The 15339-nt window shown below is 35.4% G+C and overlaps 1 protein-coding gene across 13 annotated transcripts in view; it reads right to left on the bottom strand.

The window, feature by feature from the left end:
• Positions 1-15339, bottom strand: part of EYA1 (EYA transcriptional coactivator and phosphatase 1) — a 187490-nt gene that overhangs the window by 107303 nt on the left and 64848 nt on the right. For all 13 annotated transcript variants that reach the window (XM_044928690.2, XM_044928691.2, XM_044928692.2 and 10 more), the window contains exons 8-9: positions 10233-10315; positions 9647-9833 (exon numbers count right to left, since the gene is read on the bottom strand). In XM_044928690.2, coding sequence (XP_044784625.2) covers positions 9647-9833; positions 10233-10315 — 270 coding nt within the window. The remainder of the gene's footprint in view (positions 1-9646; positions 9834-10232; positions 10316-15339) is intronic.

Here is a 15339-nt window from a genome sequence, read left to right as displayed (position 1 = left end):
GGGCACATATGTATACCTATGGCTGATTCATGGTGATGTATGGCAGAAACCAACACAACATTGCAAGGCAATTATCCTCCAATTAAAAACAAAACTAGAAATAAAATTAAAAAAATTTTTAATCTGTAAATGCTGATGTCCTTCAACTTAAACAAGGGAACTTATTATATTGATCTGTGTTGGTCACAAAGGATACTTAAGACTTTACAGAAATAATGACTCACTTAGCTACAAAAGAAGATGACATGATAAATGCCTGGGAGATATGTAAACTAATTAGCTCAATAATATATGCTTTCTGATCTTTATTATTTTTGTACCAATTATCCATTATGTATAAATATAAGAAAGAATGACATATTGGAATCCAGGTGTACTAAAACTGACTCTAAGGCATCCTGATTTCATGCAGCTAACTGAAAAAATTAGTCAAACTAGTTATGAGGACATGGGTGAATGTGGAAACACTGGATTTTTCACTTCCTAGAAACAAGTCTAAAATTCAAAGGTACGGCCACTGACAACATTCCTGGCAAGATTTTTTTAAAAAGTGAATTTTATAATCTCAATAAGGTTAACACCACACATTCCTGGGGTCGGGGGCAGGGGGGTGGTAGATGACAAATAAATGCCATCAAGACAACCAAGCACAGGAGCCCCAAACATCTGTTTTGTTTCCTCACATCTTAATAGCCTGGCTATTTTAGATACAAATATTTGTTTTGCTGACAATGTTTCCAAAATGCTAGTTCAAATTTTGTTGAAATAGTTGCTTTTTGAGCTGAACAAACTGCAAACCCTTCCGAAGTCCAGGAGGCATCTGTGGAAAGGAGCAAATATGGCCTCAAGTTTTGCAAAACAGTTCATGCAGCAAAATATAGGTAATGTAGATGTGGCATTCATAGCGTTCCCTGCATTCACTGGGAACACGGCCGGCAGTTTAGGTTCTCATCCCATCTCACCGAACTCCTGTTAGAGTTCAGAGCTCTCCTGCCACTTTGCACAAGAATGTCCCCCTGTTTTTCATGAGCTTTGCTCTACTTTCTAGGCCTTGGCAAGGATCAAAGAAGCAGAGGGAACAAATCGTTTCCCATGCATATTGAATTCCCTCTTATACTGATTTTTCCTCTGTCACTTGAAATTCAATATTGGCAAGATTCCTGTACATCACCTTAACCAGTAAATTGTCTGCATGCACTCAAAGCATGAAAAGGTAGATATCAAAATTAAGGTTTTTGTAAGAAATTCAAATGAACAAATCCTTTGAAAAAGGAACTTCTCTATGTGATCCATGCTAAAATTCATAAATACATAATTAGCTTTTATTTCCATTTGACCTAAAATGATTATTTATCATTTAGTTTTATCTCTCTCTGATTGCTTTGTACTACCCTAAAAATACAATGTTACAGGTGAACAGCCCTTTCATAAGAACTTGGCTTCAAAATTCCTGATCAACTTCAGTATTCAAGAGTTACATGCCCATTTTCCTCACCTGTAAAATGGAAACAAATAGTACTGACTTCATGGGTATGTTTATAAGACTACAAGTAATACGTTGTAAAGCTCTAAACACAGTAATTATACTTTTACTATGTATTATTATTATACTCACCATCATAATAATTGTGAGATGTTCTAAGACTTTATGGACAAGAATAATGTTTTCAAGCCAATTTAATTAACTAATAGCACAGTAATTAGATTACAAATGAGTACTCATATTTATACATATATGAGTCATATAATAAAAACATTTTTTAAAGAATGGCTTTTCTTTTTAGAAAAGTCAATTTCAAAAGTCTCTTCGTGAATGACTCTCAAAGTGGTTAAATTATCTTTATCTCATTTTTTAAAAAATGTATTCAGTTATGTTGGTAACAATATGACTTAAGATTTCAGGGTTCAGTTCAAGGAAAGAAAATATTCTTTTTATTTCAGTGGCTAAGAGATGATAGTATGAGAGCGTAGATGTTAGTATGAAAGGAAAACATCCTAAAATGTCCTTTTCTTTTTTCTTACTCTGTATGTTTTTAAACACAGAAGAAAAATCATTAATTTTGCAAAGAAAAATTGTTTTAAAAATAAAAACATGTTCTTTTAACATTTTAAAAGGTATTTAAAATGAAAGCCATGATTTAAGAAATAAAGTAATATTGGATTTAATTTTGATGTTATTTTACAGTATTATATTTGAGCAGAGTTCACTCTGACCAAAATTTTCTTATAGTAGATAATAGAATGTCAATGTATTATGTAATACCCTTCTCTCAGAAACAAAACACATTCTCTATCTAATTGGGAAGATGTGAATAACTGGATGGCTGTAATAAATGATATATACTGTGCACTATCAAATTTCTAAGATTTTTCTCCAGTAAAGTGTATATAAAATATATGTCTCTTTAGAAGGTAAGGTTTGATAGTGAAAATAAAAATATTCTGAACTAAATGAAAATAGAAAAAACCTATCAAATATTGTGGGATGCAACAAAAGCAGTATTTAAAGGGAACTTCACAGTATTAAATGTGTATGTTAGGAAAGAAGAAAGATTTAAAATCAATTATCTAAACTTCAAGCCTTAGAAAAGTAGAAAGAGGGGCAAATTAAATCAAAAGCAGAAGAAATCCTAAAAATCCTAGAAGTCAGTAAAACTGAAAATAGGAAAACAATAGAGAAAAATCAATAAAACTAAAAGCTGGCGAGAGGAGGAGAAGGGGATGACACAGGATGAGATGGTTGGATGGCATCGCTGATTTGATGGACATGAGTTTGAGCAAGCTCCAGGAATTGGTGATGGACAGGGAAGCCTGGCATGCTGCAGTCCATGGGGTTGCAAAGAATCGGACACACCTGAGCAACTGAACTGAACTGAAAAGTTGGCTCTTTGAAAAAACCAAAAAATTAATAAATTTCTAGTTGGGTCAACCGAGACAAAAAAGAGAGAAGACACAAATTTCTAATACCAGAAATAAAAGAGGGGTCCATCACTAGCAATTCTATGGACATTAAAAGGATAATAAAAGAATATTCTGAACAACTCCATGCCCACAAACTTTATAGATCATAACATAAGAGAAAACCTAGAGTTTGGCAATGAGTCTTCAGATACTAAACCAAATGATGTTCCATGAAAGGAAAAAAAAAAACAAATTAAAAACCTCTGCTCTGCAAAAGATAATGCTAAGAATAAAAAGACAATATATAGACCAGGAGAAAGTATTTGCAAAAGTACATGTTACAAAGGACATATCTGAAATATACAAATAACTTTTAAAACTCAATAACAAAACGACCTGATTAAAAAGTGGGCAAAAGATCTGAACAGATACCTCATCAAAGAAGATACACAGAAGGCAAATGATTATACGAAAAGATATACTCAACATCATATTTCATTAGGAAAGTGCAAATTAAAACAATTAGATAGCAGAACACACCTATCAGAATGGCCCAAAGCTGAAAGCTGACAAACCAAATGCTAGTAAAGATGTGGAGCGAAAAGAACTCTCATTTGTGCTGGTAGAAATGCAAAATGGTACAGCCACTTTGAAAGACATTTTGGCAGCTTCTTATAAAACTAAACATACTCTTAACCATACAATCTAGCCATCAGACTCAGGAATTTTCCGAGACGAGTTGAAAACTTATGTCCATATAAAAACCTACATGAATGCTTATAGTAGTTTTATTTATAATTGCCAAAATTGGAAGCAACCAAGATATCTTTCAGTTGGGAGTGGGAAGGCTGGCATTGCTAGTTGAAGAGTAGGCACAATTTTTATGAATTCAGTAAGTTAATTAAAATTGTGTTGAATGATCAATTTCACTATACTTCTCAAGGTACATGGATTCTTACCTATCTCCAAATTATATAAATTTTTTTAAGACTGTCAATGAATGACTAACAAATTCCTCTTTTTAAAATGAATGCAAAGGTACTGGTTTTAGTTTTTAAAACTTGAAATTATGCTTTCACATTCAAATTATGTTATTTTTAATGTATGACATATGTCTACTTAAAGGAGGATACAGCTTTCAATATTTAACTACAAACATATTAAATAACTTATGAGCTTAAGATTCATAAGGAAGTACATATTTGTAACAAATACTGCATAATATCATAGACTTGAAAGATTACTATCGTGCATATACATTTTAAAATGTAGAATTAAAAATAAATGAGTCCTGCGAATTCCCTGGCTGTCCAGTGGTTAGGACTCCATGCTTCCATTTACAGTTTCAATCCATGATTGGGGAACTAAGATCCCATAAGTCATGAGGCATAGCCAAAAAAAACAATAAAAATATAAACTCCTCAACTGAAAAAATGAGTCCTTACCTATTCATATTGAAAAAAGCCCTTACAAGGTCATCTTATTTGTCCATTATGATACAACAATTCTATGAACAATAAAGAACGGATATCATAAAGTATGGAAGAACTCATGGATTGTGGATTCATCTGTTCTGTGTAATTCCATGAAACTGAAAGGCAGAAACTTAGTTATACATGAGATAATGACTAAAATTTAACTTTCCAGTATTGCAAAATACTGACTTTAAACCAAATAGACTATTAATAGGAAAAAAAACACCTGAAATAATTTCAACAAAAATAAACATGTTATTTTAACTACTGTTTCAATCTCAAAACAAAAATGTTACGGTATATGTAATAAATCATTCTTATAATTCTTTAGCTTAATGATTTTTATAGACTTTATCATCAACACTCTCTTGTCATACATAATGTTCTATATGACTAGTAAGAAAGTAAAGTGAATGCCAAACAACTTAGGCTGAATTCACAGTCTTACTACAGATGTTTAAAAAAAAGATGAAAATTTCCTTGAATTCTTAAAGTAATCCACATTTCTTTTTCAATGTGTAAACTCACTGAACTCACTATGTAACACAATAAAGGTTGATCCACTACACACACATTTTTAGTGGGAACTGCTGAATATTAAAAAAATCTGAAAAATATTTTTCTCCACTTCAATTCATTCCTATTCTATAGCAACAAAGATACTGAAATTGAAATAAGTACCTAGAACACTAAGCATACATTCAAATAAAACCTAAAATAAATCATTTAATCTTAAAATAAAATTATATATACTTTTCAAAAATTATAATTTCACACTTTTTCCCATCTGGTGTGGCTTGGTGCCCACTAATCCCCACTCTTTCACATGGAATCCCTTTTATAAACAAAATTCACTTAGAACAATGTTAAGTTTCAGACATCAAGTTTTATGATATGTCCAAATGGCCTTCTTATAAAGCTCTAATCAAACTTAATTTAAGAAACATTATTAAGTCTTCAGTTTGTTTTATACTGTGCTCTTCACAACCAAAATGTCATTAATTAAGTAAAATTATTCAGCTGTCTCCTTTTCTCAGTATCTTATTCCACAGACCCTAAAGAGTTTTTCTGTTTCACATTCACATATCTGTCCTCATTTCAAAGTTCCTTTTGGTCCTCAAGAACCTCTCATGACCCAGAAGATTTATGTAAAAACACAAGTTATTTCTAAATTTCAACAAACCATTATCTCTCCTCTTGATACCTACATGAAGTCAATGTGACAAGGAGAGACAGGAAAGTTCTACAGTAACTTCTACCAGACATTCAATTCCTTTTATAACAAAGTTTACTTAAGTGTGGTTATATAGATGTGAAATCTAATTAAAATGCAGAAAAATACATATATGAGGTTCTATGAATACTGTTTTTATATATGTGAACTCAGTGAATATTATATCAAGCTACTTTTTAAAACTGAAGTATAGTCCATTGACAATATAATGTTAGTTGCAGGTGTACAGCACAGTGATTCAGTAGTAGATTATATACACACACACATATATGTATATATTTAGCACAGTGATTCCATCTTATTTATATATGTCTTATATATTTTATATATATATATATATATTCTTCTTCAGATTCTCTTCCCTTATAAGTTATTACAAAATATTGAGTATAGTTTTCTGTGCTTTGCAATAAATCGGTCCTTATTAATTATCTACTATATATAGTGTTAATCCCAGCCTCCTAATTTCTTACTTCTCCAACCTCCACTTCACGCTCTGGTAACCATAAGTTTCTTTTCTATGTCTGTGAGTCTCTTTCTGATCTGGAAATAAGTTCATCTGGATTTTTTTCTTAAGTTTCCACATATAAGCCATGTCATAAGATAAAAACTCATTTTTTTCTTAAATAAAGGTAACTGGAATATGATAATCAAGATAAACATGTCTAGAGTTGAGATATACAGCAGAAACTGTATTTATAGTTAGCTGGAATACAAGATTAAGAATGATTTAACTTCCTACTCTTGAACAAAACAGTGTCTACACCCATTTAAGAGAAAAAGTAGAATGATTAAACACTTAAAGGAGTTTTAAGGAGGATCATCTGCTAAGATTTACAAGGTAAACCTACAGTCAAAATTTAAATCAGCATCTATCACATAAAAGTTTTTTCTCCCCATAGATTTGGGATAACCACTGAGAATTAACACTCTGATCACGTCATAGAAGTGAGTTACGATGTAAGACCATTTTAATATGACTGACTGGGCTCTGGCTTTAGGAGTAAAAGGCAAAGGGAAAAAACTCACGGCTTCTTTAAGGATAATAGTTCACTTCTAATCTATGAAAGAAAAGATTATATTTTTAAAAAGTTAAGGATGCAGGACTTCAGTGGTGGTAGAGTGGTTAAGACTCTGCACTCCCAATGCAGGGAGCCTGGGTTCAATTCCTGGTCAGGGAACTGGATCTCACATGCTGCAACCAAAAGTTGACACGCACAACTAAAAGATCCGGTGTGCTGCAACTAAGATCTGGTACAGCCAGCCAGTCAGACAGACATTTTAAAAAGTTAAGAATGCAAGAAGTACAAGAGGATATGTAAGAAACCCAGGTGGAGGCCAACTCAGAAAATTAAGCATACACTGTTCAGAGTTCCAGAAAAAAATTAATGGAGGGGAAGAAGTATTAAAGACATAGTAGACAGACTCCTGGAGATAGAGTTTCATTTAAAAGGGCCCATCAAATGTACACTTGCTCCTTAAGAAAAGCTATGACAAGCCTAGATAGCATATTAAAAAACAGAAACATCACTTTGCTTTCAAAGGTCCATCTAGTCAAAGTTATGGTTTTTCTAGTAGTCATGTACAGATGTGAGAGGTGGACCATAAAGAAGGCGGAGTGCCAAAGAAATTGATGCTTTTAAACTGTGGTGCTAAAATAGAGAGCACAGAGATATATCCACGCACCTATGGACACCTTATCTTTGACAAAAGAGGCAAGAATATACAATGTAAAAAAGACAATCTCTTTAACAAGTGGTGCTGGGGAAACTGGTCAACCACTTGTAAAAGAATGAAACTAGAACACTTTCTAACACCATACAGAAAAATAAACTCAAAATGGATTAAAGATCTAAACGTAAGACCAGAAACTATAAAACACCTAGAGGAAAACAGGCAAAACACTCTGATATAAATCACAGCAGGATCCTCTATGACCCACCTCCCAGAGTAATGGAAGTAAAAGCAAAAATAAACAAATGGGACCTAATTAAACTTAAAAGCTTTTGCACAATGAAGGAAACTATAAGCAAGGTGAAAAGACAGCCTTCAGAATGGCAGAAAATAATAGCAAACGAAACAACTGACAATTAATCTCAAAAATATACAAGCAACTCCTACAGCTCAATTCCAGAAAAATAAATGACCCAATCAAAAAATGGGCCAAAGAACTAAATAGACATTTCTCCAAAGAAGACATACAGATGGCTAACAAACACATGAAATGATGCTCAACATCACTCATTATCAGAGAAATGCAAATCAAAACCACATGAGGTACCATCTCACGCCAGTCAGAATGGCTGCTATCCAAAAGTCTACAAACAATAAATGCTGGAGAGGGTGTGGAGAAAAGGGAACCCTCTTACACTGTTGGTGGGAATGCAAACTAGTACAGCCACTATGGAGAACAGTGTGGAGATTCCTTAAAAAACTGGAAATACAACTGCCATATGACCCAGCAATCTCACTGCTGGGCATACACACCGAGGAAACCAGAATTGAAAGAGACATGTGTAACCCAGTGTTCATCACAGCACTGTTTATAATAGCCAGGACATGGAAGCAACCTAGATGCCCACTGGCAGACGAATGGATAAGAAATTTGTGGTACATATACACAGTGGAATATTACTTAGCCATTAAAAAGAATACATCTGAATCATTTCTAATGAGGTGGATGAAACTGGAGCCTATTATACAGAGTGAAGTAAGAATGAAAAACACCAATACAGTATACTAAAGCATATATATGGAATTTAGAAAGATGGTAACGATGACCCTATATGCGAGACAACGAAAGAGACACAGATGTATAGAACAGTCTTTTGGACTCTGTGGGAGAAGGTGAGGGTGGGATGATTTGAGAGAATAGCACTGAAACATGTATATTATCATATGTGAAACAGATCACCAGTCCAGGTTCGATGTATGAGACAAGGTGCTCAGGGCTGGTGCACTGGGATGACCCTAAGGGATGGGATGGGCAGGGATGTGGGAGGGGGTTCAGGATGGGGAACACATGTACACCCATGGCTGATTCATGTCCATGTATGGCAAAACCCACTACAACACTGTAAAGTTATTAGCCTCCAATTAAAGTAAATTTAAAAAAAATAAAATAAACTGTGGTGCTGGAGAAGACTCTTGAGACTCCCTGGGACAGCAAGGAGATCAAACCAGTCAATCCTAAAGGAAATCAACCCTGAATATTGATTGGAAGGACTGATGCTGAAGTTCCAGTATTTTGGGCACCTGAAGCAGAGAGCCAACTCATTGGAAAAGACTTTGATGCTGGGAAAGATTGGGGGCAGGAGAAGGGGATAACACAGGATGAGATGGTTAAATGGCATCACTGACTCAATGGACATGAGTTTGAGCAAACTCTGGGAGACAGTGAAGGACAGGGAAGCCTAGCATGCGGCAGTCCATGGGGTTGCAAAGAGTGGGACACGACTTAGTGATTGAACAACAACCAAATATTGTGAAGTACAAAAAATGCCCACTCTCAGAAACATTGTTATAAAATTCACAGTAGGTCATGAGTGGGAAAGGGTAGGCCAAAAGAATCACTATCTTCCATGATTGATCCTTAGAGGCTATTTGATTTTTTGAAAAACATTAACTAGTTCATGATGATAAACATTAAATTCAAGATGATGTCATTTATATTCATATGTCAACACTTTAGTTAAAGTTATAGTTAAGCATCCTAGCTAAATATTTATAATTATACATCCAAAAAGCTACATATATACCCTGAAAATGGAGTACATGTACAACTAAATCTCATGTATTTTTACATGAGATCATATCTCATCTTATTTCATGCAATTTTCAAGTTTATAACTTCATATGAAAGCTTTTAAGCAAATAAGTAAAAATAAAATTAATGTCACAATCATGCTGCTTGACTAAAGGCCTTGCTAAAACTTGCCAAAAGTGTGCAACCATTATCATGAATATATGACTGTAGAAAAATGCATTTAAACCATCAGAAATACAGCCTGCAGGACTAATAAAGGCAAGTAATTACCTGCTGCGGGATCTGTGACTGCTTGGCTGGTAATGCCGGATGGTGGCTCCTGAAGCTGGTAAGTGGCATTTGTGGATGGCGTTGCTGGGCTGCTGTTGCTACTCGTCATGTAATGTGCTGGATACGGTGAGCTGTTATAATACTGTGCATACTGACCCTGGCCGAAACTGGGATAAGATGGATAGTCCTACCAAATTAAACCACACAAGAACAACCAGTCAGAACACAGCTGCTGCCTTCTTACATTTCAGAGTATAACCGTAAATACGTTTGCATCTCTGTCTTCTCTGAATTCACAAAGGAACACACAAGCACACACTGACTGAAATGCGCAGACATGCAAACCAATTTTAGGTAAGATTGGATTCCCTCTTTGTATTTCTTCTGTTTCAGGTTGCATTATTAGGTAAAATTTAACCAATTTGAAAACCAAATGACTCACCATATAGGACTGCTAAAGACATTTTTTCAAGAGCAAAAAAATCTATCAGAACGCTTAAGAAAGCTCTCAATTTTCTTCATATAAGAAAATCATCTACTGCACTTTTTTTTTAATTTCAGAAGTCAACCTGGCTTTTAAAATTACCTGCTGTGAGCTGTTAAATCCAGAGGAATTTGTGAGTGAATTATTTCCTGTATATAATCCTGATGATGTTGTAAAACTGCTACCTAAAACAAAATGAAAAGAAACATGGGTGACTAAGTCATGTCGAGTAATATGTCTATAGGAAATTATTATTTAGATAAAGCAGAGCTGGGGTTCATAGAAATGAATTTGGTTTATCTTGAAACCAGAATAAATTGAAATAGCTAAAATTCTGGTTTCATAAAACGGCTGACAATTTTAGTATCACTATACAACTGAGAATTCATAAGTAAAGAGGTTTAAATTTCTAAGGACATGAGAAACTCAAACTATGGATGAAATTATGTATTTGTGTAAAAATATCAGATACTTAGCTTTCCATTTCAATTGGTAAAATGCATAGAATTTTCACATCTTTACATTAAATATGCTTATTGTAAAGTAGTGGGATCAGATCAGATGATCTTTAAAATTCCTGCTAGCTCAAAAACTATGATGCTGCTTCCAAAAGTTCAAGATGCTTTCCAACTGGTACTTGTTATCTGAATGGCCCATGGAAAAAGCTGATTATTTTATTTCACAGAAGAGTAAATGGAAGCACTTAGAGTATTTGATAAAACAAAGATCAGAGAGGAACTCGTGCTGTGTAGGTAATATTCTATTTGTCGAATGTCTCTGTACTAAAAAACAAACAGCAGAGTTGTGCAGGATTCAAACCAAAAAGCAAATCTTAGTTTTCTCCTTCAACAGATTTACCATCTTTTTGTTTAATCATGTAAAGCAACAATATACTGTGTTTTTTTTATTGAAGTATAATTTATTTACAATGTTGGGTTAATTTTTGCTGCACAGCAAAGTGACTCAGTTTTATATATATACATACCTTCTTTATATTCTTTTCTATTATGGTTTATCTCAGGATATTGAATATAGTTCCCTGTGCTATACAGTCGGACCTTGTTGTTCACTCATTCTATATAAACAGTTTCCATGTGCTAATCCCAAACTCTCAATCGATAGCTCGCTCACCCCACATTCCCCTTGGCAACCGCAAGTCTGCTCTATGTCTGTGAGTCTGTTCCTGTTTCGTAGGTAGGTTCATTTGTGTCATATTTTAGATTCCACATATAAATCATATGATTGTCTTTCTCTTTCTGACTTACATCCCTTAGTATAATCTCTATGTCTGTCCATGTTGCTGCAAATGGCATTATTTCACTCTATTTTATGGTTAAGTAGTATTCCATTATACGTACGTGTGTGTGTGTGTGTGTGTGTGTGTGTGTGTGTGTGTGTGTGTATTCAGTTCAGTTGCTCAGTTGTATCCAACTCTTTGTGACCTCATGGACTGTAGCATGCCAGGTTTCCCTGTCCATCACCATCTCTCTATATACATACATACATATATATGTATGTATGTATGTATACACACACACACACACAGCCCATCTTCTTTATCCATTCATCTGTCAATGGACATTTAGGTTGTTTCCATGTCTTGAATATTGTGAACTGCTGCTACGAACATAGGGGTGGCATGTATCTTTAATAATATACTATTTTTGACTATCATTTTAGTGAAGATTTTTAAAAGGCCAGGGATTAGCAAACGTGTAAAAAAAATGGCATTTGAACACAAAACAAATTAAATAAGATAAGCTACTGGGCTACTTGGTCATAGTCAAGAATTTTATATACCGTTTTAACCCAGTAATTATATTGCTGGGCTTTTACTCTAAAAAAAAATATGATCTATACTACGAGGTAGTTAGCAAAGATGTTCTTCAGTGTTGTTTCTAATAACCGAACACAGAAAGTGACCCCGAGTCCTTAATAGACATTATTCAGAAAATTTAATATTATGAAGCTGTTGAAATAGTATAATGACATTTAACAACATGGGAAATAGTTGCATACTAATTTTTTAAAACAAAAACTTAAGCAATGAAGATGTTCTTTGTAATCTCATTTGAAACATTTGAACAGCATAGAGTATTTCCGAAAAGCACAGAAGTCTATGGAGGAGTGCTATCTATGGTCACAGAATATTCGTGGAGCCAATGATCATTTTAAAATTTTCTACTCAAAACCTGTGTTACTTTTATAAATAGAAAAACCATTTTTTAAAATAAAACTTGCAGCAAATGAGCAGTCTAGGCAGTAAATGTGTTGGTGGTTTAAGGAGGACGTCTTCAGTGTGAACCACCTATTCACAGATGCCTTCAGGTACGACGTGCTAGTTAACATACATTAATTATGTACTTGCTTACTGAACATTTAAGTACTGGCCAAAGAGTCAGAAAACCGTCGAGGTTCCAGTTCATTACTTATGAGCTGTTTGGACTCTGGACAAATCACCTAACTGGTCTAAGATATAATTTCCCTAGCTGCAAAAACTCTATTTCATAGGCTTCTTAAACAGACCAAATGAAGTTTTGGAAAATATAATGAACAAGCCATAGTAACACACAAATGTTCAGAGCCGTTATTGTTTATTTCAGTAAAACTTTCTAAAATTCTCTACTGTATTTATGTATCTTCTCCCTCTTTTGACTTTCCCAAACTAGAGAAGTATGGCAATATCTTGCATATCTAAAATTCTTTTCCTATTTACTTATCAAGTATCTATACACTTTGAAAAACCAGCCAAGGACTTGCTATTTTTATTAAGAAAAGAAAATATTTCCTAAGGTAGTTTTAAATGTTATCACAGAATCATGTTTGAGGTTTCCTCATTTGTAAATTTTAGGAAAACCAGTTGTTCAAAGTTCCCAGAACACCTATTATAGAAAAGCAGAAAGTTCTCACACAACTAATACTTATTCCACCATTCAAAAGTAGGAGTATCACTAGGTAAGTTTTTCATACTGTTCATCTGCATGTGGCAACCACACAGTCATTAAAAAAGTATTGAATACTGGGCTCATGGTGATAAATACATGAGGAAAGAAGAATGATTAAGATACAGGCATGGACCTCTGCTGCTGCTAAGTCGCTTCAGTCATGTCCAACTCTGTGCGACCCCAGAGATGACAGCCCACCAGGCTCCCCCGTCCCTGGGCTTCTCCAGGCAAGAACACTGGAGTGGGTTGCCATTTCCTTCTCCAATGCATGCAAGTGAAAAGTGAAAGTGAAGTCGCTCAGTCGTGTCTGACTCTTAGTGACCCCATGGACTGCAGCCTACCAGGCTCCTCCGTCCATGGGATTTTCCAGGCAAGAGTACTGGAGTGGGGTGCCATTGCCTTCTCCAATGGACCTCTAGGGCTTACCAGGTTAACATTACCTTTTTTTTTTCTTTTTAAACAATGGACTTCCTGGGCATATGTATTCCTTCTATATATCTATATATCAGGGAAAATTAATATTAAATCTATATATCTATATAAATATATGACAAACTTATAAGGAACATTTTAAAAATTCCTTGTTAAAAACTCAAGTTTATTGTGGATAAGAGTGTGACTATCAATACTTTTCAAACTTTATTACACACATTTGCTAGAAAAAATTACTCTGAGTTATGACTTGTGACTTTCGTTTCAACTACACATTTTTGGGTTATGACTTGCTACTTTTATTTATACTACAAATTTTTGAACAGTAAATACTGACCTCAATAATCCCCATCCACTGAGAAAATGAATAAGATATAGAAAATATATTTTAAAAATGGATGTTTTTGTTCCATAACTTATTCCCTGGAACAGAGTAGAAAAGACCATGGAAGCTATATTGGCACATATAGGCCACTAGGGTCTGACCATGTAAATCACAGCTCAGTACTCTTAATGGTACCCAAGTGACTTCCCAGACTTCATGCTACTTTGACGACTGTACATTAGCTGGAATTCACCATAAGTTACACTCATTTACTGGCTGACTGCAGGCTGAGATTCCATTCCGTTTCATATGCAGGAGCAGGAGTTTAACGGCACTCCAGTGGCCTACGAGACTTAATGCAACTTCCACAAGGATCTATGTCAGGCAAAGGTAGACAAGCTGGGGAGAATCAGGCTCAGGCAATATTAATTTTTAACCCCCAGAATCAGACCAGTAGGGCCTCCCCACCCATCTCCATGTGTGACAGAGAGCTGCTAAACTTTTAGTCCAGGCCACCAGCACTGGATGTCTTCAAGAACCTCCTTTCCTAGCTTCCTGCCCAGCGTCTGGCTCCCTCTAGCTCATTCTCCACACCAGCAGTAGAATCTTTCTCTAAGGTACATATTTCATCTTCTTACTCCCCTGTTCAAAAAGTAACGCCCCCTAATACCCTCAGGATCAAATTCAAACTTATCAGGGCTTATTTATTAGGCCCTTCCTGAGCTTCCCTGGTGGCTCAGATGGTAAAGAATCTGCCTGCAAGGCAGGAGACCTGGGTTCAATCTCTGGGTTGAAAGATCTGAAGGCGGGCATGGCAACCCACTCTAGTATTTTTGCCTGGAGAATCCCCACGGACAGAGGAGCCTGGTGACTACAGTCTATGGGGTCGCAAAGAGTCGGACATGACTGACGACTTACGCACAGAACAGCACATGGTGTGAATTCAGTCTCTTAGATTTCTCGTCTCTTCCTAGGAATGCTGACCACACACCCACACAGATACACACTGCAGCCTCACACATACTTTCTTATACTAAGAAAGGAATCACACTCATCAGGCATTTACAGAATGCAAGTTTCTCAGAGACTGTTGTGGGTATCGTGGCCCTTGAGCTGGGCTAAACAAAGCTCATAGGGAACAAACAAAGTGAAATAAAAGTCCCTCAGTCATGTCTAACTCTTTAGGATCCCATGGACCATAGTTCACCAGGCTCCTCTGTCCATGGAATTCTCCAGGCAAGAATACTGGAGTGGGTTGCCATTCCCTTCTCCAGGGGATCTTCCTGACCCAGGGATCAAACCTGGGTCTCCAGCATTGCAGGCTGTTTCTTTACCATCTGAGCCACCAGAGAAGCCCCAGGGAACAAAGTGTCCCACTCTAATAGCTGATCTGATTCAGACTGGGTACCAGTACTACCAGATGAATTTTACCAAAGCTTAGAACACCAAAAAGCAAAGGCAAAACAGCAAGAACAATACTCCCAAAAAAGCTTCCGTGTGTATAGCT

The sequence above is a fragment of the Bubalus bubalis genome, chromosome 15 (genome assembly GCF_019923935.1).
Source record: "Bubalus bubalis isolate 160015118507 breed Murrah chromosome 15, NDDB_SH_1, whole genome shotgun sequence".
NCBI classification, from domain to species: domain Eukaryota; kingdom Metazoa; phylum Chordata; class Mammalia; order Artiodactyla; family Bovidae; genus Bubalus; species Bubalus bubalis.
This window is presented reverse-complemented; position numbering and strand designations above follow the sequence as displayed.